This window comes from Mauremys reevesii, linkage group 1 (genome assembly GCF_016161935.1).
Source record: "Mauremys reevesii isolate NIE-2019 linkage group 1, ASM1616193v1, whole genome shotgun sequence".
In the NCBI taxonomy this organism is placed as follows: Eukaryota; Metazoa; Chordata; order Testudines; family Geoemydidae; genus Mauremys; species Mauremys reevesii.
In genome coordinates, this window is record NC_052623.1 from 189,634,512 (window position 1) to 189,660,779 (window position 26,268).

General features: G+C 46.3%; 1 protein-coding gene across 2 annotated transcripts in view; it reads right to left on the bottom strand.

The window, feature by feature from the left end:
* Positions 1-2,673: 2,673 nt before the first annotated feature.
* The window catches only part of PTGFRN (prostaglandin F2 receptor inhibitor), a 95,750-nt gene continuing 72,155 nt past the window's right edge, over positions 2,674-26,268 (bottom strand). For both annotated transcript variants that reach the window (XM_039519824.1, XM_039519813.1), the window contains exons 7-9: positions 22,881-22,988; positions 9,266-9,571; positions 2,674-3,482 (exon numbers count right to left, since the gene is read on the bottom strand). In XM_039519824.1, the coding sequence (XP_039375758.1) occupies positions 3,316-3,482; positions 9,266-9,571; positions 22,881-22,988 (581 nt within the window). In that variant the 3' untranslated portion in view covers positions 2,674-3,315. The remainder of the gene's footprint in view (positions 3,483-9,265; positions 9,572-22,880; positions 22,989-26,268) is intronic.

Here is a 26,268-nt window from a genome sequence, read left to right on the forward strand (position 1 = left end):
GGTAATAGTAGCTACTAGGAAGGCTGTTTTCCTCAATAAAGTCAATAAGGTGCAGGTCGCCATTGGTTCAAAAGGGAGTTTTGTGAGGCTTTTGGGAACTAGGTTCGGGTCCCTACACAAGACCTGTGGGAAGGTCTTTGCCTGTGGAAAGAGGGTCCTCCCAGGCCTTTCATGAATCTTGTGGGTGTGGAGTGAGCAAACAGAAAAGTCTTTGATCTAAGACTGGACTCCACCCTCTATAATTATTATTATTTTTTTTTAAATTTAAACAAACTAATCTAACTACTACGATCAAACTAAACTAGCTAACTAGAGAGAAACTCTGCAACTGCCGAGGTAAGCAAGAGGCGGACATGCTAACTCCATTATGCCGACACAGCTGAGAAGTAACTGAGGAGGCAGTTTGCCTGTGCAGCCTGATATAGCCTCGGCGCGGGGCACAGGGATACCAACGGCACAAGTGCGGGTTAAAGAGACATTGCTAATGAAAGTCTCCGATCAAAGGAATTTGGGGCCCAGACGCACCCAGAGTGGAGCACCCAGAGGGACACTACTCAAAAAATAAGGTTGACATTAGCTAAGGACATGGGGACCCTTCACTAACGGGCAAGGAGCGCCCCCAGCCAAAATAACCCCGAGTTTCTTTCTGCGGGGAGAAAATGCCAGCATGAAGTGTGTGCTTCGGAGGAGCTGCCATTCCCCGCTTGTTCGTTCCATATTACTGCATTACGAGCCTGATTCCATTTCCCCCAAATGTAACTGACAGCAACAGAGATGAGGGTTAAACCTGCAAGGAGAGTGAGTGACTTGTGCTTTGGATAACTAATCCCCACTTCCCCCCATGCTAGGAACATTTTAAAAAGAACGGCAATGATGTGAGGAAAGCAAATATTAAAGCAGGAACGGTAAGAGTTGTTTAGTTGTGTGTGGGAAAGAGGACATCAGTGCAAACTCAGTGCCCCACAAGACCAGCAAGTGAGTGCCTCAGTGGTAAGGCAGCGCAGGAGAGGACAACAAACATTCTGTGCTGGTTCTGGAAGAGGAGGACATCCTGCTCTAGCAAATCACCTCCTGTGCTTGCCTCTTTTTGGAGAATATAGATGCAAGTTCTTACACTTTAACATGGGGAACTCATTTGTGCCATGATGGCTACGTGTTCCTCCCCTGCCAGCTTCTTGCGATGTCTGCCTGCAGATGCAGGAGGGGCACTGAAATATGAGGCTCGGCTGCAGGAGAAGCTAGCAATAGGGAAGGCTGCTGAGAAGATTCAGGTCAAGATTTTCCAGCTGTGCTGCAGGAGAAGCTAGCAATAGGGAAGGCTGCTGAGAAGATTCAGGTCAAGATTTTCCAGCTGTGACTAGTGATTTTGGGTGCCTCCCTTTCGGGATGACCACATGAGACACCTTAAAAGGGGCCAAACTACAAAACAATTGTGCTGAGCACTCACTCAGAACAGTCAGGCTGCTTTTGAAACGCACGCATCCAAAATAGTCACGTGAAAAATCTTAGCCGAAGTCCCTTTTAGGGAAAGAGTCTTGTGCCAGTACTGGAAAAAATCAAGACAAAAGTAACTGAGCATCTCAAATAAATGCAGTTTGCAGTGGTTACAATACAACGGCGTTAAAGACCTCACTAGCTCAGCTGTGAAATGAAGTCATGTTAATAACAAGGAGGTTAGATCCTGCAGCACCCCTGGAGGGTACGCACGAATGGACTACTAGTCATAGAAAAGATCTAGAATATAATGAAAGCCTAGATGGTTAATTGTGCTCATTGATCATTGGTTCTTTATTCCTAAAGCATAATGGAGAAGGATGGAGCGTTGACAGTAACTCAATTTCCCATCTTTGTTGATTTTAGCCAAACCCTGGATGTGATATCAGCGTACTTCTTTTGTACACAATGTCTGACTTTTATTGCTTAAAAACACCAGCTGTGCTAGAAGACAGAGCTGCCCGGATAACTGAGAGCAGCTCCTTAGGAGCTATGCCAGGGGATTGTGAAAGACCAGAGCTGGGCTTTCACACTATAGCACCTATGAATATGCCTCAAACCCCCTGGAGAGATCTGCCCATGTAGTGCCCAGCAATGGAGAGGACCTATTGAAAAAACAGGGATCACTGCAGGTATAAAGAGACGGAGACCTGTTTAAAACAAAAAACTCCCCCCTATGATGGCCTGATTTTGCACCCACACAGAGTCACAATGTGGCTGCTGTCGATCATGGACATTGCTAATGGACACCAATCTGCTGCCAAATTAGAGATTGCAGAGATTTGTGTTAGGTGACTGCAAGGAAACAAAATGGAAATGAACCTACTTTGAGTATAGGTAACAGCTGGTTCCCACATCATTTCCAGCCAACGGCCGGTTGACCATACACCTGAAAAGATCTGGTGGTCTCCATCCTCTTCCTAAAAGGACAGGTGTTCCTCTGATGAACACATCACCACCGCCGTGACCGGTAACTGGTGCCTTGCTGGTGGTCTCAGCAGAGAGGCCAAGGAGACTGAACTCTCCACTCAGGGAGAGTAGTGCTCCCTGTGGGTCAGGATAGAGGCACAGTGGGAGGGGCTGTGGTGGGAAGGAAGATCTGCGCTGTGAAGTACTTGGTCTGAGCATTCAGCCTCTAGGGTTGCCAAGGTAGCACTTGTCAACAGAACAAAGACCAACTTTAAAAAAAAATATTTAAGAAAATGGTTTAAAAAAATTGTCTCAAACAGACAGTCCATACACGCTGTATTCTGGAGTGAACTGCAAACCCCTGAAAATAGGGGAAAAGAGGGCACCCTGACAAGCATAAACCCACCCTTGACCATTGCATCTTCACCAAACAAGTACTAGAGCACCCCATACGGCTGTTTCCTTCCCAGCACTGGAGACAGGAACCAAACCCTGGGGGGGAGGGGAGGGAGGAGAGAGAGAACAGGTAAGCTAATTTTATAAAAGGCAAAATATTTCTCCCAAGCCCCACCCACCACAATAACTCCCCCCCCCAACAATGTTAACACACAAAGAGAGTTCCTAAAAAACAAGACAAAAGGATTTAACAGTGAATCTTGTCCGAAGGCTGCAGAACAGTTTGCGTGTCAGAAGAAAACATCCCCACAGTAAGTGTCCCTGGAAGAAGAGCTCTGTGCTGGTACACATGGCCTGTGCGCTCAGTACTTAGCATGTGGAGAGGAGAAGCTCTAGGTCCTGGCTTAGATCAGAGAGAAAGATACTGTCCATTGGGCATTTGTGTGTGTCACACACCTCTGTCTCAGGCCAACTGCCCAAATCTCTCCCAAAACATGCGTAGTCTCATTCTCACATTCAGTCCATCTCCATGGACATTAGCCGGCGTCGCTCCCGTCTGGTTTCTTGTACTTCCTTCTTGCAACACCAGCGGGAACTGCAGTAGCCAATGAGGCAGGATAAGAGTCCGATGATGGTGGCCAGACCAATGCCTATCAACAGTGGATATTTCAAAGCGTTCAGCACTAGGAAGGGTGGAGAAAAAAAAAGCCAAAGAAAAGTTATTAAATACAGTGTATAGAGAAATACCAAACACGTTTGCTCTGTCTAAGAAAGGGAAAATACACAGCTCTCACCTCCGCCCGCCCCCCCCCCCACCATTTTGCTTCCATAATTCTCAAGACCATATGGAAACAAAGAGGACAGGATGCAAAATCTCATAAGAGAATGTCTCATTGTAAGATTCTCAGCTCCAATCTGACAGACTCCAAAGGTTAATCTAGTCCTGAGGAGCATTCGTATTTTGGGTGCTTAACCAAAGCAGATACATCCACCAACAATTTAAACAAAGCCAAATGGAAACCCATTCCTTTTACAACCCAGCTTCCAAGTGACGCGTCAAGGATTCTGACTTTTTGAAGGACTGAATAAGTAGATTTAGAGCTCGTTAGGAAGCAAATTCATTCTAGTCACCTAGAAGTTTCCAGTCAAGTCCATATTTAGGTGCCCAAAGAAGTGGTCTGCTTTTCAGAAGTGCTGAGCACCCTGCAGTTCAGTGAAATGGACGGTCTGGAATGAGGATCCATTCAGGGGATTTGGTAAATCAACCCAAGAGGCACACTGCTCCAGGAGGCTCATGCAGAGTCTGACTCAACTGCAGCTCTCTCTATGGCTCAGGGACAGGAGTGGAGCATTAGAAACTGACATTCTGTCCCCAAGGTAACTCACTATCTGCACAGAGAGCAGAACAAAGACTAATGCTTCATTTCATCTTCTTTGGGGCTCTCAGTGAGGCCATTCCTTGAATTTCTGGGAAGTACTTTGGTAAGTGCTTTGCCTGAAATGCCTCCTAGATTATCACTAATCACAGTTTAACTATCTGCTGGATGCATGCACCTAATGTTAAGTACATGCAGCAGTTAACAAAATTAGTTTCTCATACTTCAAGAAATTCAAGGGTTGTGTTCAACTTGCAGAAAGGGCTGAAACGTAGGTCAAGAACCATGAGCACAGGGAGCAGTGTATCTTGTGTTTACAACAGGGAATTAGGAGTCAGACTCCTGGGTTCTGTTATTTATTTTCATACTAATTGCATGACAATCCACCGTGCCTCAGGTCCCATCTGAGAAATGCAGCTAAGGCCTGGTCTACACTACAAAGTTAAAGCAACTTACGTCAACCTTTGTTGACAAGAGATGCCACCTCTCCTAATGGCGTTGCACCATGGTCTACACACTGTGGTCAATGCAAGCGCAGATACTGTGACACCTGTATCAACCCTAACAATCCTCCAGTAGCTGTCCCACAATGCCAGACAGCGACTGCTCTGGACGCAGTTGTGAACTCCACTGCCCAGATGCTGGAAGCCACCCACTTCCCTTTAAAACCCACACATACTTTTGGAATGCCTTTTCCTGATTGTTCAGCTTGACAAGTGCACTCAGCAGCTCTCCACTATTGTGTGCAACTGCCCAACCAACCATACCAGCTACACGCTATAGACATGCTCCTGCCTGGAGGATCTCCTGGGCCTCTGGGGAGAAGAGGCTGTGCAGACATAGCTATGGACCAGTTGTAGAAACATGGACCTATATGAAAACATTGCACAGGGGATGCAGGCGAAGGGGTATGACAGGGATCAGCAGCAATGCCACATGAAAATGAAGGAACTGTGGTAGGCATATCATGAGGCCAGGGAGGCCAACCATCTATCTAGTGCTGAGCCACAGACCTGCCACTTTTACAATGAGCTGCAGGCCATACTTGGGCCCTGCAGATCATCATGGATGCCCAGACAGAGACCCTTGCCTAGAACAATGAGAAGAAGGGAGATGCAGCAGGAGATCCTGCTATGCCACGAGCCAGGAACTTGGAGACTCCATCACCATCTAGCCAGTACCGCCAGCCAAGCACAAATGAGCCTGATCCAGTAGAACAAACCTCAGGGTAAATGTGGGCATGCATTCTCCCTTCACATGTTTAGATGTGGAGAGAGCACCTGGCCCAATCAGAGGTTAGCAGGACTCAGGTATCTACGCTTCACTGTTTTACTCAACAAGAAGAGGTAAAGGTACAACACGCAGAGGTAGTGTTTTCTGCTTTTCAGTTTCCTATAGAGGTAGGCAGTGTGGGGCATGCATGACATGGAGCACTTTGTTTATGTGCACAGGGATGTCCCTTGTATCCTCCTGAGAGATCTTGATGAAACTTCCATGGAGGTACTCTTCAATCCTCTCCCGAACGTTTTTAGGGATGGCTGCCTTATTTCTGCCTCCATGGTAGGACACTTTCCCCACGTCACTCCATGATGACTTTGGCAGGCACCATTGCAGTAAACAGGCTAATGGCAAATGGGCCCAGATGGCTTCAGGACACCAGCATCCGCAGTGTTCTCTGGGCCTTTGTGACCCTCAAGAGCAAGATATCAACTAAAATCATTGCTGCCCGTGGTAAATAGTGCCAGTACTCAGTGCCATTGCCCTGTACTCATGCCCATGGAAATAAGTGCTGAAATATTTTGATTGACAACCAAACAATTCCCTCCTGATTCACCACCTTTCCCCTAACGGCCATAGTGACCGTGGCTGCTGCTGGAGACTGGTGCTGTGCAGAAGCACTCCAGAGGGTCAATAAGCAGGTCTTGTTTAAAACTTGTAGGGGAATAAGGGAAGGGAATTCTGAGATCTTCTGCTTTCTGTTGTGACTGTAAGTATGATACATCTGTCTGTTTTATCTGTAGCTGCTGCCACTGCGGCCTTGAAGGGTGCCCCCTCTACACCCATCCCCGGATGAGGAAGAGAAAGAAGAGGACTAAGGAGGACATGTTCACCGAGATAATGAAAGTCAGTGGTGCATCAGACGGTGAACAGAGAGCCAGAAGGGTGAGCACAGCAGACAGCCTGGAGAAGGAAGGAACGGGCAGGAGAAAGACACAGGAGTACCAGCAGGAAAAGGAGAGGAAGATGCACCAGGACATAATGCAGTTTCTCAGGCAGCAAACACAAATGCTGCAGACTCTTGTTGATTTACAGCTCCAACAGTCACGGGCTCACCTCCCCTTACGGTCAATGGAGACTTCCACTTCAGTAGCTCCCTACATTCTATCGTGCTTCAGGGGCCACATCCCTATCCCCCCACACCAAGGGACAGTAAGGAAAACCACAGCTTCACATACACTGACCTGTGAGAGCCAGCGCTGGTGCATGTTTGGCAGAAATGGACTGGCATGGACATGAATGTTTTCCACCATTCTAATTTTAAAGTTCTGTTTGTTAATTTACAATTACAATTTTGCACTATCTTGGTTTTTCTTTGCACGTCAATGTTTGGCACTGGTTTGGGTATGCAATACATTTTTATTTTTTGGACATAAATTTATCTTTACTACTTCATCACATTCTGCGGTATGTCTGTGCTTTATGAGTAATCTAGTGGCACTCAAGAGATCAGAGCCACAGAATTCATAGATTAAGTGAAAAACCCAGTGTAATAATTATACATGCACAGTGAGCACCACACAATTCACTGGTTTGTTAAAAGATGAACATAAATGTCCACCAAGCACAACACAATTCTTGACAGCCGCCAAAAGGTCAGGGCCAGGTAGAGCACAGCCTACACCACCACACTGCTATGGCTGATGGTTAAAATGCTCTTTCAAGGCGTCCCTCAGCTGCACAGCTCCACACTGAGCTCTTCTAATGGTGCTTGTGTCTGGCTGTTCAAAGTCAGCCAACAGCTGCTCCACCTCCATCCTACATCCCAGCAGCAACTTTTCCTTCTTTGCCTCATAGATATTATGTGGGGCACAGCAGGAAGCTATAACAATTGAGATGTTTTTCTCACAGAGCTCTAATCTAGTGAGTAAACATCGCCGACAACCCTTCCATCTGCCAAAAGCACATTCTGCTGTCATTCTGCACCTGCTGAGCCAGTAATTGAATCTTTCCTTGGGGCTGTCAAAGTGGACGGTGTACGGCTTCATAAGCCAGGGGAGCAAAGGGTAGGCAGGGTCCCCCAAGATCACTACTGGCATTTCAGCATTGCCAAATAGTAATCCACCTGTCTGGAAAAAGTGTCCCTGCTGCAGATTTCTGAACAACTCTGTGTTCTTAAAGATGGAAGCACCATATATGTTCCCTGACCAGCCCACATTGATCTCAGTGAAGCATCTCCGGTGATTCACTAACGCTTGCATAACCATAGAAAAGTAGCAAAGCAGGGCTGGGGCCAAAATAGGGATATGCATACCACAGCTCTCGAAACCCACAGCTGAAAATCCATCCATGATGTCCTGCACATTGCCCAGAGTCACAGTCCTGTGTACCAGGATACAGTTAATGGTCCTACACACTTGCATGAAAGCAGCCCCCCCACTGTGGATTTTCCAATTCCCAAATCATTTCCCACTAACTAGCAGCAACCTGGCATTGCAAGTTTCCACAGGGCTATCATCACTCACTTCTCAACTGTCAATGCAGCTCTGATTCTCGTGTCCCTGCACTGGACTGCGGGTGCAAGCTCGGAACGTAGCCTTTCCCACCCGAAAGTTCTGCAGCCACCACTCATCATCCCAAACCTTCATTACGACGTGATCCCACTAGTCAGTGCTCGGCTTTCAGGCCCAGAAGCGGCACTCCACTGGCTGCAGCTGCTCTGTGAATGCCATCAACCACCTTGAACTTTTTTTTTTTTTTTGCTGTGTTCCCTAGTAATCTGTCCTTGAAGAAATCATCACATCCCCTGTTGTTGCAGTACTTCCTGCAGCTCTGCAAATACCGGAGCATTGTTCTCCGAGTTTGTAATGTTCAGGACAATAGTTCACATCTGTGCAGGCTCCATGCTTCTGTCGGAGATGGTGGACACTGACAAGTGTGGGTTTGTAGGGTTTTTTTTAAAAAGGCACAAAAACGTTACAGGATAGAAATGGCATTATGGGATGAGAAAGTTGCCTGATGGGAACCTGACCCCTTGCTCCACCTTCCCCGTGATTCGTGTGCGCGTTGCAAAAATTTCCCAAAGGGTATTGCACCAGAGGGCAGCGCATGGCGCACTGGGATACGTGCCCATGGTGCACTGCATTTTACACTGACACAAGCTCTCCTGGTGTGTACATGCAGCACCAACACAAGCAGTCATGTTCGCACAAGCGATGTACTAACTGCGGTGGCTTTACACTGATAGACCTTGCATTTACCAAAGTCTGTAATATAGATATGGCTTAATACTTCCCTTGTGTGGTCAGCATCAGGGTTAGTTTACAATGTAAATCATATTGAGAGTCTTGATTAAAAGATGCAATAGATGTGCAAAGTATCAGGCCACTCAATGGGTTGGGAAAGGGGAAAGCTTTGCTTTTGTAAGCGTGATACACTGCTGGGCACATTGTATGATCAGGAATTAAAAGTTTAACATGCAATGGCAAATGCAAAGTTTAACTGCAGATAGACCTAGCACTTTTCATATTTAGAGGCAGTTGCAGAGTACTTAAAAAGCTTTTCTAGTTCTAGGTCAATACACATCAGGCCAATAGCATTACATGTGTTTTTATCGTCAATATGGGGCAAAGCGTCATCACTGCTATTCCTGAGCCCCAGCGTCCCCACTGGCAGAATACAGCAGGTGTACAGACAGGCTATGAAGTACCCTGCACAGTCCCCTTCTGCAGAAAGGAGGAAGCTACAACGCAGGGGCCTCCAACGTGCGGGGGTAGGGGTAGAATGGGGAATAGTTGGTACCTGAGGGCTCCAACAGGGATGTGGCAAGTACATTCCCCAGTCTCAACAAGGAAAGTCTCTAAAATCCTTACCATCCATTTTCACAGATAAGAATATGGGCTTGGATTTGATCTCCGGTTCCCGCTGCCAGACACCTGTGGCTGATCGTACCCAAGGGGTTACTGAGCAGTAATGGTTGCCGAAATCCTGGTCCTCCGAGCCATGCACCCGCAGCCGGAACTCCATGGGGCTGATCCTCTCCAGGCTGACGTCGCTGCTCCAGTTCCTCCTGGGCTGGGTCACGATCCCTTTCCGATCCAAGGAAGCCAGCAAGACAGGGGCTCTGTCCAGTGCAAAGGAATGCACAGCAAACCAGGAGACGTCGAAGGACATATCATCTGAATTTAAAGACAAACAGAATTTGGCAAGGACAGCCAGCTCTGAAGGATATTTACAGTGTCACTTAGTCAGCAAATGGGCGCAGTCTGGTGTCTCTGAACATAAAGGAGCACTATACCCAAATGACTCAAAATACAGCATAGTTTTTTTTTCCTGGTACATTCTGCTCTTTGACGACTCAGCTTTCCAGCACAAACAGGGTAAATCACATAAGGACTAGAGTGCAGGTGGTATCATGAACGTATGAACTCTGAGGCAATTAACCTCATTTCTGAATTGACCAGACACACAAGGAAGATGATGATTGCAGGAAACTAAGTAGGCTGGGATCAATATTTGGCATCAATCCTTGGAATTCTATCTATCTAATTATGACAGGGAGTTTATGGGAGTCGTGGGCACTTGTAAAGCAGAGGCAGCAGAAAGGGAAGAGTCAGGGCTAGGACACTTAGTGGGGTGGTTGGGGCTTTTTTTCAGGGATGGTAGCAAAGGATTTTTAGCTCCTGGGAAGGGCTGTCAGTGGACCACAGGAAGGGTAGTGAGAGGGTTACTGCAGGGGAACAGAACAGATGGAAGAGTCAGAGTGGGGTGCTCTAGTAGGGGGCAGCACATGAGTGTTTAGCAGCTGAAGAGGAATGGGATTAAGGTATTGTCAAAACACAGATTTAGCAACTAGGGGAGAGTGGGTAAATCGTGCAGGTACTTGTGGGGAGAGTAAGTGTGCCATGAACTTGGGCTGGGATACAACGGTAGGAAGGCTATGGATAGCTGGGCGAGGGACAGGGTTACTTACTGCGGGCAGCAGCAGATCTTCTATTTTTGTCTTTTTCCTGCTATTTTAGGCTGAAATCTCAAATTTAATTTCATAGGTGAGTCTTTGCTAAGCAAGCCTAGAAGCTGGGTAAGATATTTGTAACTCCCACATGGTTAAATTAAAGCACAAGGGCTGAAGAGCAGAATGCTAGAAGTTTGCTAGTGGGTAATAGTTTCCAAACAATGTCCCTGACCTTGTCTAGTCCCTCGTGCTTGCAGAGAAGTCTCTCCTCTAAAAAGACAAGCTCCCAGCTGTAGTTAGTAAAAAGGCAGGCCTCCAGGTACTACAGTGATGAGCATGCTAGAATTGCTCATAAAACACCACACACAATGACATCACTAAATATTTGCCTTCACATCCTGCCCATGAAACAGCCCACCCTTCTGCCAAAGTTTTACTTTAGTTATGTGTCAGAAGGGGCTATGCCTTGCACACATGGCACTTGCAAGGAGATAATCTACTAAGTGTCTTGGTAGTGACTGCCACCTCTAAGACCGGCTGACAGGCAGTCAGAGTCCATCAGTACAACTGTCCCTTTCCGTGCTCATACAAGATCATATTGATCCATTTAGCAGATCTGCACTTTTAACCCTATTAGGCTGGCAGCTGAGGATGCAGTTTAATCACTGCAACATCCTCTATGTTAATGCCCCAGTGCACCGCACAGCAGGTTAGAAAACCAGCATGGATGCTATTACATAGGAATAATATACAGAAAGCTGCTAAAAAAAAGAGAGCGTAAAAAACTATGACTTAACACAAACTTGTCTAAAGCTCCTGCTAAAGATGGATCCCATCTGACAGCAATAATGAGAAATTTTCATAATCTGTGTGTCGGGATGATAGGGGTGGGATGGACCATTCTCTATCTGACCTATCCACAATGTCAGGAAGATAAGCAGGAGGGGCCTAACACTATTTCCTTGATCACCAGAGTCAGGGACTTTATCCTGAGGTTGCCAGCCTGGCCACATTGTAATCAATGGGCTCTAGATAATACACAGCACACAGATAATACTGTTCTTAACTAAATAATCAGTAGCCCACACTGTCAAAGGAAATCTGTGTTGAGCAATTCTTACCACACAAGTGCCTCAGATGTAGTAGTAGGTAGCATGGCTTTGCGTGTAATGAGGATGCAGCCTTAGACACAATTCTGTTGCTTCTATACATTATCTGCATCTCTTATTCCCCTACACATTAAGCACAGAGATGGGCCAAAATTAAAGCCCACGTCCTTATGAATTTTGGATACAGATCGGTGGCGGAAAAAGGAGATACTGAATATGAATTAGTTGAATTCCCATATCCAAGCCAGTCTGTACAATTTTGGATCCACGTCAGATCTAAAACTGGAAAGGGTCCATGTTTTCCATTTCTGAGTAAGGTCCAACCAAAATATCACTAACATTTTGCAGGATATCAGCACCATCAGTCCTGATTTGAACTTCAATCTCAATACCTAGCCCTACCCTACACTTGCAGGAGGTATCTGTAGTTAGCAGGTGCCACATCTATGTACACAGAGTTGTAGCCATGATGGTTCCAGGAGATTACAAAGACAAGGAGGGTGAGGTAATATCTTTTATTGGACCAAATTCTGCTGGTGAGACACACAAGTGATCGAGCTTACACAGAGCTCTTCTTCACGTTTCAGGAAGGACCTGAAGAAAAGCTCTGTGTAAAATAAAAGATATTACCTCACCTACCTTGTCTCTCTAATAGATGCATATTGCATTTCAAATCCTGTTACTTATTCCTGTATTGGAGGGGATAATTCTGTTTGTAATATGATTAATTGACCTGGGAGTACCCATAAGCAGGATTGAAATATGTAGCAGGAGCAGATAAACGCTATGGAATAAAATGTCCTATTTTCACGTACAACGTCTTCTGTAATGAAAAGAAGGAAAGACAGCAGATACACTATATAGCAAAAGACATTGGCATCCCCAGATAGTCCATTCACCCAGTAAGTTCTGCAACAATGGCCAATACCAGAAGATGCCACAGAACCCCCATAAAAGTACCTGGTGTATTTTGCAGTTCTGGAGAAGGGAAACATTACCCAACCCCACCTGGGGATCAGTTAATGCCCTGAAGAACATTTGTTGACAGACAGTCCATGGAGCTCACCCCTACTTCCTGTAACTGCAGAGGCTACTTTTAGTTACTCAGGGTGACATCCTGGCCCACCTGAAGTCAAGGGGAAAAAAAATCTCCTTTGGGGATTTCACCCTCTGTCTTGCCTGCTCCCTTCATCACCACCACCAGTGTCCCTCATTCTGTACCTGAACCAACCACTTCTTGGAGAACAGTTCCATCTCCATAGCCCAGTCAGTTCTTGACTTCTGCAGAGACTGCTAAAAAAGGGGCCTGTTAGTGCCGAACGTGGTCGTGGGCACCAGTCCACAAGAAGCCAGACTGAGAACCATCCACTCATTCCAAAGATCATTAAGACAGCCACTAGCTTTTTTGTCTCCACCAAGCTGGATTGAGTTCGAAACTGTGACCTGAGGTAACAGGTCCACACATCCTGGCCACACCCAATCTCTGAAGATATACATTACTCATAAATGCCTCTTACTTCCGCATACTGTACATCAGACAAGCTCGATCCAGTTATAGTAAGAACACTTGGACATTCTCCAGGATACATGACATCAAAGATGACACAGCTCTGACCCATTGCCTCCCCCAAGTCCCCAGTCACACACGGTTACACTTGCAGAATAAAATTTTAACAAACAAGTCTTTTTAACGTCTCAGGCAAATTCATACCTTTGAAGAATTGTTTTCTGTTTAAAATTATACTGTTAATTTGAGGTTCTCTTTTTCCTTCATACAGAGATAATGAGTTGAAAGTTACAAGATCTTGCTGTCATTTTGAGAATGCCAGATCTAGCTTTTTGTAATTACACCGTGGCATAATAGTATTATGCCAACATATCTTATTAATCAGTATACACAGTGCGCAATTAGTGACTCAGTACCAACACACTCAAGAGAATCAGGGGGAGAGTTTGTCTGCCTGAAAGATTTCCTCATTACTATATCCCTTGAAGGGCCTGTGTGCCAAAATCATTTGCTTTATTCCTGAGTTTTGTGTGATTTTTCACATTACAAAATATTAGGAAATTTAGCAACAGCAGGACATGAATTCGGTGCTCTCTAAAGATTAGTAGCAAATATGTCCAGCTGCTCCCAGGATCTGATCAATGAAACAGCATATTTAAATATTTGGTTATACACTGGCATCCCCAAAAGCAAGAAAATCTTTCCTCCATCCCCATGTCAGTTGTTCATACTAAGTATCAATTTTAACCGGGGAACAAAAAAAGTCTTAATTTTTGGATCACTGGAACAGATCACTGTCACCACAAATTCACTGCCATTCTTCCCTGCCCCTGCCATACAGTCTTATATTAGTCGATATCAGGCACCAGGAAAAGAGAAGCTAAATGCACCCTGGGATATTATGAGGGAGAAATATAATATCCCAGTGACAAATCCAGGGAGCTGATGATCCCTTTGGGTCATGAAACTCTCAGGTCCTCTCTACAGGCAGACTAATGTGGTGGTGTCCTGCTTTCTCCCTCCAGGCTGGCTAGAATCATCAACATGTAAGGCACATCGTTATGCATATTCCAATTTGACACACAGGACTAAGCTGTCTGGGTTTTAGCTACTTTCCTGGCCACTCAGTCCTCAGGACAGTGAATCCTATTCCCAGCCCAGCTACTACACATTACACACTTCCACTCGACAGAACAGAGCTCTTTTAGCCTCTTGCAATTGTGCTGAATCACAATTTTGAAACCCCTTTTTGTTTACTAAATTTATATGAGATTGAACAGGGCTTCCTAGAGAGCTGAGAGTACCACTTCACGATAGATAAAGAAGCTGGCTTTGTTAATTTTCCAGGGCACTCACTGGGTCTGTCTGGAGCACATAAAACTACTTTTTCAGAGAGAGGCACCGTAATACTCTCAAGTACCTGAGAATACAGGCCTATGAAGGGGTCATTTGGGAGACATTGTTATCTGTTAGAATAAGAATTTTTACAGAACTAATAGAAGAGACTCTGCCCTAGAGGCACCAGAGGCACTATCTTATTCAAAGAAGTAAAATATATTTTTTCCCTATTCAAATTCAGTGCACCAATCACAGCTGTTAAACTAACAAACTGGCTCTCCCAGATGAAGAATCTGTAAGGGACAGATGTTCCAGTGTGTCCCAACCCTCCATAATGCACACTCCAGGAGGGGGCTCAAAGCAGCAGCAGCAGCACTTCTTTGAATAGGGTTGCAGCCAGAGCAGAGCACTAAGGGACACATCCAAAAGTGCCTTCAGTGATGGATAAATGTTCAGCTAGCTAAGACATGGTACACTGCCCCACCTAAGGCTGACCTAGAACCAGTAGCATTGTAAGTACTCTAATTGATCCTGGGCGTAACAAAAGGAGGATAGGCTGACAGATAAAGCGAAGGACACTGTCTTCTCTAAAGCACAGCAAATATTTCAAAATCTTCCTATAAGTACTTTGCACAGATGGCTATGAAAATTGAGTGTGTAAATAGATCACCCCAGATGTTTCCCTTCCTTACTCCATGAAATATAAACATCTATTAGAATTGCACACTTGTGAAGGAGAGCTGCAAAGCTTAGATAGAAATAGTTCAGCATAAATCTGGGCGTAATGCCCTCAACAACATGTCTGCTGCCTGGGGAGGGAAAAAAAAAGATCCTCTCAAATCCACTGGCTCTTCTGTGTTCATGAGATAACCTAGAATGAACAATTCTGGAATGTCAGAGACCAAAACAGCAAGTATTTAATATGGAGACTTGACTTCTATGATTTCCAGAAGATGCAGGCTGGGCCAAGGGTGGTGCTCTCTCTCTGTGCAAGTTAAGCTGACAGTTGGCAGAGCAGTGATGTCTGCTCTGCCTTCACTTAACTTCCCACACCCTGGGGGGCAGAGGGAGACCTGTAATACATTGATCCAGTTATCTCAAGAGACTTCGAAATCCTCCCAGCCCCAGTCAACCCAGAAAGTACATCAACTCCCCTGTATGTATTCAATTGGTGCAAGCTTTCCCCAGCATTGTGTGTCAGTTCCAATTCGGGGGGGGGGGGGGGTGAGGTGTTCCATGGTCTGTTCATTTCCTTGACATCTCTGCTAAGATTGGGTTATTAATTCTAATTGTGAATTAAATTTTGTGATATGGAGAGATGTCTCACTAAATATAGTCCAGGCTACCAACAGGTCAAAAAGATATCAGACTCCCATCCACAGGTCCAGCAGAGCTGCCAAGCATGCCTGAAGCACCCAGATGTGGCTTCTCCAGGAGGACACAGATGGGACTGGTCTGAATCTCAAATCGTGTTAAACAATGTTTGCACAGACCACTGGACACCTGTCACAATTCCACACTTAGTCATTCCCTGCTGTGCACGTCTACTGTACAACCTGAATATGGGTCTGTTTGCCTAGCTGCTATAGACCTAAGAATCTGTGGAAACAGAGATCTGCCAAGCACAATGAGACAACTCCCAGAAGCAGAATCGATTCCAAAGATCTTCAGTGCTATGATAATGGAAACTCTGCACTGACTGCTCTGGGTGACAGGGACATTTCTAATTCTCAGCACTATCAGTGCTTTCAATAATCATCTCAACTCCAATGAGACTGCACCATTCACACCTTGGCCATAGGGACTGGCAGTTCCCTGGAGAGGTCACCTTTCCAATGTAAAACTCTGTTCTCTACCATCCTTCCACCCTTTGTCCGGATACCTCCAATCTCTCATTCACCACATACCCCCAGATCAGTCATATAATAAACCTCACTACAATGTACACTGAGTGGCCTCCTTGTTGGAAATCTCAGAGGCATCAAGAACTGAAAATTAGCCATGGAGACTAAACTGTCTGCTGATTCCTAAAGGGGTCTTCTGTCCTTAGTGTGCTTTTCAGATTGGGGCACAAAAAGAACACAATTATATTGCTGCAGACCGCGCCCATTCTCCAGGGTTATGAATATTGTAGACAGTAAAGTTTACTCAACTTTCTCCCCACCGATCAATTCAAATAAGGCCTGGTCTACACTAGGAGTTTATGTCGAATTTAGCAGTGTTAATTCGACTTAACCGTGCACCTGTCCACACCAGGAAGCTAATTAGTTCGACCTAGAGGGCTCTTTAGTTCGAATTCTGTACTCCTCCCCGATGAGGGGAGTAGCACCAAATTCGACATGGCTATGTCGAATTGGGCTAGGTGTGGACGGAAATCGACCTTAGTAGCTCCGGGAGCTATCCCACAGTGCACCACTCTGTTGACGCTCTGGACAGCAGTCCGAGCTTGGATGTTCTGACCAGCCACACAGGAAACGCCCTGGGAAAATTTGAATTCCTTTTCCTCTCTGGCCAGTTTGAATCTCATTTCCTGGTTGGACATCGGGGCGAGCTCAGCAGCACCGGCAACGATGCAGAGCTCTCCAGCAGAGGAGTTCATGCAATCTCTGAATAGAAAGAGGGCCCCAGCATGGACTGACCGGGAAGTCTTGGATCTGATCGGTGTGTGGGGCGATGAGTCTGTGCTTTCGGAGCTGTGTTCAAAAAAACGGAATGCAAAGACCTACGAGAAGGTCTCCAAAGCCATGGCACTCAGAGGATACAGCCGGGATGCAACGCAGTGCCGCGTGAAAATCAAGGACCTGAGACAAGGCTACCAAAAGACCAAAGCGGCAAACGGACGCTCCGGAGCCCAGCCCCAGACATGCCGCTTCTACGAGGCACTGCATGCCATTCTCGGTGGGTCTGCCACAACTGCCCCACCAGTGACCGTGGACTTCGACGATGGGATAGTGTCGACGGCCAGTTCCTCGGCGATGTTCGCAGATGGGGAAGATAAGGAAGGAGATGAGGAGGAGGAGGTAGTCGACAGCGCTTACAACGCTGGTTTCCCCGACAGCCAGGATCTCTTTATCACCCTCACGGAGATCCCCTACCAACCCTCCCCAGCCGTTAACCCGGACCCTGAATCAGGGGAAGGATCAGTCGGTAAGTGCTTTAAGCATGCAAACTTTTATTATTAATGGAACAGGAATCTGAACTATGTGAAAAGGAGGTCTATATATATGGGGATAGAACAGAAATCCTCCTGGGAGATCTCCACGAAGCTCTCCTGGAGGTAATCGAAAAGCCTCCGCAGGAGGTTCCTGGGGAGAGCTGCCTTATTGGGTGCTCCGTGGTAGCACACTTTTCCGCGCCAGGCTTTCATGAGGTATTCTGGGAGCATTGCCTCCCCGAGCATGGCAGCATAGGCCCCTGGTTTGTGCTGGCTTTCACACAGCATGCGCTCTCTATCTCCTTCAGTGACCATCCTCAGGGTGATCTCGCTCGGTGACTCCTGCATCTAATTAGGGGAATTACTGTAATGTTACGCCTGTTCCAAAGTATTTTTAAAAAATCTCCAGACAGACGGCGTAGCAGAGACTCAGCACGCTGCTGCGTGACAAGCGTAACGGAAAGCCAAAGAATCAAATGGACGCTCATGGAGGGAGGGGGGACTGAGGATGCAAGCTATCCCACAGTTCCTGTAGTCTCCGAAAAGCATTTGCATTCTTGACTGAGCTCCCAATACCTGTACGGTCAAACACATTGTCTGCGGTGGTTCAGGGCATAGCTCGTCAATGTACCCCCCTCCCCCACTCCCAGAAGGAAAAGGGAAAAAAATCGTCTCTTGCCTCTTTTAAATGTCACCCTATGTGTACTGAATGCTGCTGGTAGACGCGATGCTGCGGCATCCTCCCCTCCCCGCCCCCGCCTCATGGGTGGCTGACGGTACAATACGACTGGTATCCGTCGTCATCATCAGCCTTGTGGCAGATGGTGTAGTGCAGTAGGACTGCTATCCGTCCTCGTCATCAGCCCATAAGTAGACGGCCTGCTAACCATCTTCATCATAGCAACAGGGGGCTGAGCTCCATCAGCCCCCACCCTTCATGTGTAAAGAAAAGATTCTGTACTGCCTGGACTGTCATAGCAGCAGGATGCTGGTCTCCTCTCCCCCACACTGCTTAATGTCCTGTCTGGACTATCATAGCAGCTGGAGGCTGCCTTCCCCTCATTTCATTTCACTAACAAGTCACTGTTTCTTATTCCTGCATTCTTTATTACTTCAGCACACAAATGGGGGGAACACTGCAATGGTAGCCCAGGAAGGCTGGGGGAGGAGGGAAGCAACAGGTGGGGTTGTTTCAGGGGCACCCCCTGTGAATGGCATGCGGCTCATCATTCCTGCATGATCTGACATGGAGCGGCTGTGCTCTCTAGTTCTCTGATACAGTGGTTCTCTAGTACACTTGCCCCATATTCTAGGCAAGACTGATTCTATTTTTAGATCCCATAAAGGAGGGATTGACTCAGGGAGTCATTCCCAGTTTTGTCTTTTGTGCCCCCGGCTGATCTTGGCCAGGGGCACCTATGACAGCAGCAGAAGGTATAGTGCAGTAGGACTGGTAACCGTCATCACCTTGCCAATTTACAATGGCATGGTAGACGGTACAGAATGGCTGCTAACCATCTCTGCTGTCATGCAAAAGCAAATGAATACTGCTGTGTAGCGCTGCTGAATCGCCTCTGTCCGCGGCATCTAGTACACATACGGTGACAGTGACAAAAGGCAAAACAGGCTCCATGGTTGCCACGCTATGGCGTCTGCCAGGGTAATCCAGGGAAAAAGGGCTCGAAATGATTGTCTGCCGTTGCTTTCCCGGAGGAAGGAATGACTGACGACATTTACCCAGAACCACCCGTGACAATGATTTTTGCCCCATCAGGCACTGGGATCTCAACCCAGATTTCCAAGGGTCGGGGGAGACTGCGATGGGGTGGAACAGGGGCAGAGTTTATGCTTTCCGGATTGCCTACAGCAGGAGTGCGCATGAGATAGGTGCTGTGCATGCTCTTGTTCACAGACACAGACTAGACTGTGTTCATTGTTCGCAGAAATGTATCTTTGCAAGGAATTCACTCCCTTTTTCCCATCACACAGCTTCGACTGTCTCCAGACCTGCCACAGCATCCCCCTCACAGAGGCTGGCAAAGATTAGGCGGCGAAAGAAAAAGACACGGGACGAGATGTTCGCTGAACTTATGGGCTGCTCCTGAGCCGAGGCGGACCAGCAGAGCCAGTGGAAGGAGACCCTCTCTCTGTACCAGCGCTCACACAGCGAACGGGAGGAGAGGTGGCGTGAGGAAGACAAGCAGGCGACTCAAACGCTGCTTGGACTAATGAGGGAGCAAACGAACACACTCCGGCGCCTTGTGGATGTTCTGCAGGCAGGCAGGACAGAGCCTCCCTGCAGTGTATCTGCAACCGCCCTCCCCCACCACAAAGTCCCATACCCCCCTCACCCAAAATAACCAGAAGGAGGGGCGCTAGGGGCCATGAAAACTGTCACTGCACCCCAGCAGAGTGCTCAAGTACCCAAAAGCTCTCATTCCCTAAATTTTGAGAAGTCCTTCCCTTCCTGACTCACCCAAGCCCCAATCCCAGTTTCATCCCCTAACTGTCTAGTTAATTATTAAAAATACTTTGCTGTTAATTACTGTTTCCGTCTTTTTTTTTTTTTTTAACAGAAGACTGTGTTTGAAGGGGGGGTGGGGAAGGGGGTTGGTAATTGCATAGGACAGTCACCTTTACCAGGTTACAGACACGGGGGCAGGATCAGCAGCAGGTCACACACACAGTGCAGTCAGTAGGCACCCTGGTCGGTATGGGAGGTGGTTTCCAGGTTCTGTGTGTGTGTGTGGGGGGGGGGGGGACGTGACTTTGTAGCGGGGGAGGGCGGTTACAGATCTTATGCAGCGGTCCTTGTCCTGGACCACAGAGCCACGCAGCAGAGGAATCTGTATCCGTCCTCCTCCGCAACAAGGTCACATAGCCCCTGCACACAGAGTCCCAAGAAGGAGGGATGGCAGGCTCCATTGAAACAACCAGTCTGGCACTGCGGACCGCTCTAGGAGCAGGAGCCTGTCATTCCTCGAGTTCAGAGGCGGTCTTTACATCACCGCACACCCTACCCTGCACAGTCTGCGTCCCAGTTTCAACCCTTTAACGCAAAGTCATTAATAAAGAAACCTTTGTTAAGTAACAATGGAACATGTATTTTATTTTTACACGTGTGTTGGAAGGGGGGAAACGGGGTGAACGGGGTATGTAACTGCAGAGGATAGTCAACAGTAACTGGGTAAAGAAACAGGGGAAGGTTCAGCTTCTCTGTAAAGAAACTGAACAGTCACAGGTCACGCTGCTTGCTGAGGAACCTAGGTTTCAAAGCCTCCTGGATGCACAGCGCTTCCTGCTGGGCTCTTCTAATCGCACGGGTGTCAGGCTGAGTGTAATCAGCAGCCAGGCAATTTGCCTCAACCTCCCATCCCGCCATAAAGGTCTCCCCCTTGCTCTCACAGAGATTATGGAGCACACAGCAAGCTGCAACAACAATGGGGATATTGGTTTCGCTGAGATCCGAGCGAGTCAGTAAGCTTCGCCATCTCCCCTTGAGATGTCCGAAAGCACACTCCACCACCATTCTGCACTTGCTCAGCCGGTAGTTGAAGAGTTCCTTGTCACTGTCCAAGGCGCCTGTATAGGGCTTCATGAGCCAGGGCATTAGCGGGTAGGCTGGGTCCCCGAGGATCACTATAGGCATCTGCACATCCCCAACAGTTATTTTGTGGTCCGGGAAGAAACTACCTTCCTGCAGGCGTCTAAACAGACCAGAGTTCCTGAAAACACGCGCGTCATGAACCTTGCCCGGCCACCCGACGTTGATGTTGGTAAAACGTCCCCTATGGTCCACCAGTGCTTGCAGCACCATTGAAAAGTAGCCCGATTTCTCAGCAGCTGACTGTGGAAGAGGTGGACGATAAGGTGCAAGGAGTTGACAACGGCCATAACTGCAGCGGGCTCCATGCTCACAGTGCTATGGCGTCCACGCGGTCACTGACCAGAAAAGTGCACAAACAGATTGCCCGCAGGCGCTTTCAGGGAGGGAGGGCGGGAGTGACGGTTCAATGATGACAGTTACCCAAAACCACCCTCGACACATTTTTTCCCCCAGCAGGCATTGGGGGCTCTACCCAGCATTCCAATGGGCAGCGGAGACTGCGGGAACTGTGGGATAGCTGCCCACAGTGCACCGCTTCCAAAGTCGATGCTTGCCCCGTTAGTGTGGACTCACAAAGTCGAATTAGTGTCCTTAGTGTGGATACACAAATTCGACTTCGTAAGGTCGATTCCACAAATTCGACTTAAGTTGAATCGAACTACTCTTGTAGTGTAGACATACCCTAAGACACTCAAACCAGGTTTCCACCATTCCCACTATAATCTTCACTCATATTTTCACAGGCAGCACAGAGCAGTAACTTAGCAGACTACTTCCGCACTGCATTTGCCTCTATATTCATATATACCTGGCTAGCCTGGAACTTTATAAGGTGGTGAGTCTTGAGTAACTCTTGGTATGTCATGTTCTGAGCTTCTATACTAAAAAGAGATTTATTTATTCTTTTTTGGAGAAGCATCATGCTTCCAGAGGTCATAAGTATCACACATATTAATTTACATAACAAATAGGGACAAATTGAAGAGAATATAAACCAAGCTAAACCTTCATCCAAAACTCTCATCAAGCCTAAGTTTTTTGTTTGTTTTTGAGCTTTTTGAGCTCTCAAAGCACAAATATATCATTTAAAGCTATTTCACGGTATTTTTACCCTAAATCAGGATCAGCCATGCTAGTGTCAAGCAGACATCTGAACTTTTGGTGCTCCACTGAACCTCACAGCCTTTTAAGGTTTGCATTCAGTGTGCATCCTGCCATGTTAGCAATGAACAGAGTGCAACATTTCTTCTTGATATTTCATACAAAAGCTCCTGAATCTAGAAGCAGGCTCATTACTAACGAGATCAGCAATGAGAAAGGATTGTTAGCATCTTGGCTAAATTTTAAAATGGTAAAAACAAGATATAAAGTAAGTTTAGTGTTGGGCAAACAGTGCTAAGCTGACATGTGGAGATTTAATGACTATCCACAGAAGATACACAGCTTTTTCCCACACTGAATCTCCTTCCTAACTAAGGGTGGCTGACCCACAGCGCATTCAATCTTTGGCTCTTTGCTGAGACTGCCAGCGATGGGGACTGTTAGTGTGAACAGTAATGGAGATTTGTGATGAGGATAGGATCCTTCACTAGGATATGAAATGAGAACCTACCAGTTTGTTTTATATATACACACATAACCTTTTGGCCTGTATCTTCTATATCCTCCATTGCTTTGACTAGTACTATGGGGCTTTGTGGTGGTTCTTGATTTTTAGACTTATTCGAATAGTGTCCCAATTGCCAGTGTTGTACAGTACAGTGAAGGTAACCGAGTTATTTCCAAAACACAAAAATGAAATAAAGTTCAGTGGGGTACCTGGCTCAAGTGCCGCTCTGTCGATGGTGACAATGCAGAGCAGATCTGCCAGCTCGCCCTGGTAAACCGTCGGGTTGTCCGAATGCATCGAGACATTAAACACAGGACCTAAAAGACAGCAATTTAATCCCATTATTCATTCAAGGTTCCTTTTTTGTGTTACCCAAAAGCTTTTAACCAGTGCTTAAACCAATCTACGTTAGTTTGTGAAGCGCTCTGATATCAGATGACTATTATATTGCCTTTGCTCCCAGAGTGAAGATTTATGGAGCCACTTACATATTCTTTAGGACACTGATTTGCCGGTGGAAAGTACCAATCACCAGCTCTGAAGTCCTCTACTGATTCATAGAACAGGCACAGTATGGCAGCAGGAGTTTACCCCACACTGTCCTCTGCCAGCGTGCCTCCCACTTGCCCTGGAGGAGGCCCCTGTGCGCATCTTTCACCTGTTCAGTCTTGGACACACACACACACACATACACACACAAGCCCCCGCTTTGATTGCAGAGCCACTGGTGTGTGTGATGTGGACATATCTATTAGGAGCTGAACAAAGCCCAACTCACCTTTTAAACCATGTAACCTTTATTATATGGCCACAATTCCATACGATTTTTATACGGGTCCTGGCTTTACCATATACAACTTCTTCTATGATCCTAGGCAAGTCAAAACATCTGTGTCTGAACTCCTCCAGCTGTACAATGGCGATATGGATATACCCTCACAGGGGTGTGGTGAGATGCTCAGTACTATGGTGATGTGCACCACAGAAAAGCCTTTAGGATCAAGACACCCACTTTTGACCAGTACCAAATCCGTGGTGCAAAATTAATGACAGTGATGGTACTTCACATAGGTTTACATGGCTAGAACTGTACTTCTTTTGTAGGCAGAAGACTGAACGACAGATATCTGACTATCCCATAATATGAGTCCTCCACTAAAATAAGGGTTCACCTACCACAGAGGTGAGAAACTAGACAGCACCATCTATGGTTGTCTCCACCATTCTGTGATCTAGGCCCTACTTTAATTGCAATACTCTTCATAACTCTTGCAGTGTCCCGCCAGGCTTCTGATGGGAAACCTCCTAGGAAAATCCAGGTTTCTGTAGGAAGCTGTACTAGCGACTGAGTTAGATTGTACTTGTTCTTCACGTTACTACTGAACCAATGCTCTGGAATGGAATTAGGGCATTGTGCCACTGGAAGTGTAACCTTTTGGTTGAGATATTGAAGACCGCAGAGGGCTGACTATTTGCGGTCCACATAGATTACAGAGCACTTTTTACAAGAGCCAAAATTCCAATTAAGAGGAAGCAATTACTTTGTGGTTTCTTAAATTTGCCCTATGATTTCAAATGGGCATAATTTTCTTTACTTTCTGTTAAACTGTAGTGCAACATTCTTGTGTGCAGTTAAGTCTGCCATTTCCCCCCCCCCGAAATGGCTGCATTTTGGCAGCGACGAAGCAACGTCTACCTATGCAAGTTTATAAAACCGCTGTCACATGAAAGGCATTATATAAAAGTGTAAGATGTCCCTGAAAACATGGCGATAAATGAACAACAAAGAAGCCTTAGAAGTTGTATGAACTATTGGTTGAGACTTGAAGAGTCTGCTAGAACATATTTACATTTAAGAGTAACATAGAATATTTAAGAGACCCAGAATTTTATGAAGTTCAGATGCTATTGTGATGGGTGCCTTATAAATGCATTATAATACACACACATTTTAAAAGTTAACACGTTGAGCCCCCCACCCCCACCCCCCAGTTCCCCGCAAGGAAAAGGGAAGGAATATTAGCATGACCACTTCCTCAGACTCTGTCCAAGATCTTCCTATGAAAATTCAAATTGTTTCCAAGGATAGCCAGCAATCTCATTGCCATTAAAGGTGTTGTTATAATGTTTATCCTTCAAATAAAACAAATTAAGCTCTTTCCTGTTAGTCTTCAGTGAGCTGTGCAGCTAGAAATTAAAGATGCTAACACACTTGTTACAAAGCCAATGTTAACCATCACATTCAGGCCAGCATCCCTTCATTTGATTTTATTTAGATTTATAAAACATCAAAGAGATTGCCACGTTTGTTTGCAGTACCACTGCCCTCCCAGAGTCTAATGTGCTGCGGTGTAGACTGAATTTGAATGGCAACCATAATCAATGTATCCTGTATTATATGCACTCCATTTTACAGTAAGCAACTGCAGCGATTCAGCATCAGTGAGTGAACTCTCACTTCAGGTCAGGAGAGAATCACTGCATTCCCACAGATCCTGCCACTTCGTTGGTAGGGAGAAGAGAATCAAGCTTGCGTTCATGTACATACTTCCCTAGAGACCATGGACAGAGAGTGAGAGAAGAATTGTCTGATCTTTATCAATGTCACTTTGCCCTGATGAGTGTTTCAAAAGCATAGCCTCGATACTCTGTGTGTGTGTGTGTGTAGGCAGAGAGGAGAGTTATCAACGCAGAACATCACACATTGTGACCTGTAGTTTCTGCAGGTCACGTCTCTATATTAAAGATGAGGTCACCTGCGATCTACTCCATTTTATAGACATTGATTGCAGCCATCAAGGCCCCAGCAAGTTGCCAGTGCAGCTTCTCAGCTGGGCAGAACCTGAGCACCCTTTACCATAAAAGAACTTAAAAGCAGAATTCAAAGTGCTTAGGTCATTATCAGATCAAATGTTTTCATCTCTTATAAAAGAGAATTTCTGCTTTCAGACCATCAGCTGCATTTCCCTGCTTGTCACCAGCATGCCCAAGTTTCTAGGGCAATACTGATGCAACAAATAGAGCAGCTGCTTCCCTATGTCCATCATTTAATGATCACACTTCCCCTAGGTAAACCACAGTAACCAGCGGGAAATCATTAGTTCCCTTCCAGAGTACACAATTCCTGCAAATCATCTCCACACTGGGGAAAATTGACCCTGAAGCACAAAGAAAGTTAGGAGGAGGGAAGAATGCCATCATCCTTTGAGAGGAACACTTTCCCAGTGAGGCACCATCCCACTGTTCACACCAATGTCCCTGACCTCTGGCCTGAAGAGACCACCTTCAGAGATAAGCTCATGGCTCATTCAATTATTTGCCCCTCTGCAGAAGTTGCAAGTACCTGAGGACAATCAATGCTCATGGTTATGATTGTTTGTGATGTGGGCACTTAACCAGGAATTGGACTGAGATGACCAACTCTATGTCATGCAGGCCACTGAAACACCATCAGAAAGTAACACGTTTTGGTTGCTACCCACCTGGGCAGGATTTGTACTAGTGACCTAGCTGTGAAGTGCTCCATAACTCACTAAAAGTCCCCTGCAGCCACCAAGTTCCCATTCCTTAAATAAAAAAAAAAAAAAGGCAGCTGAA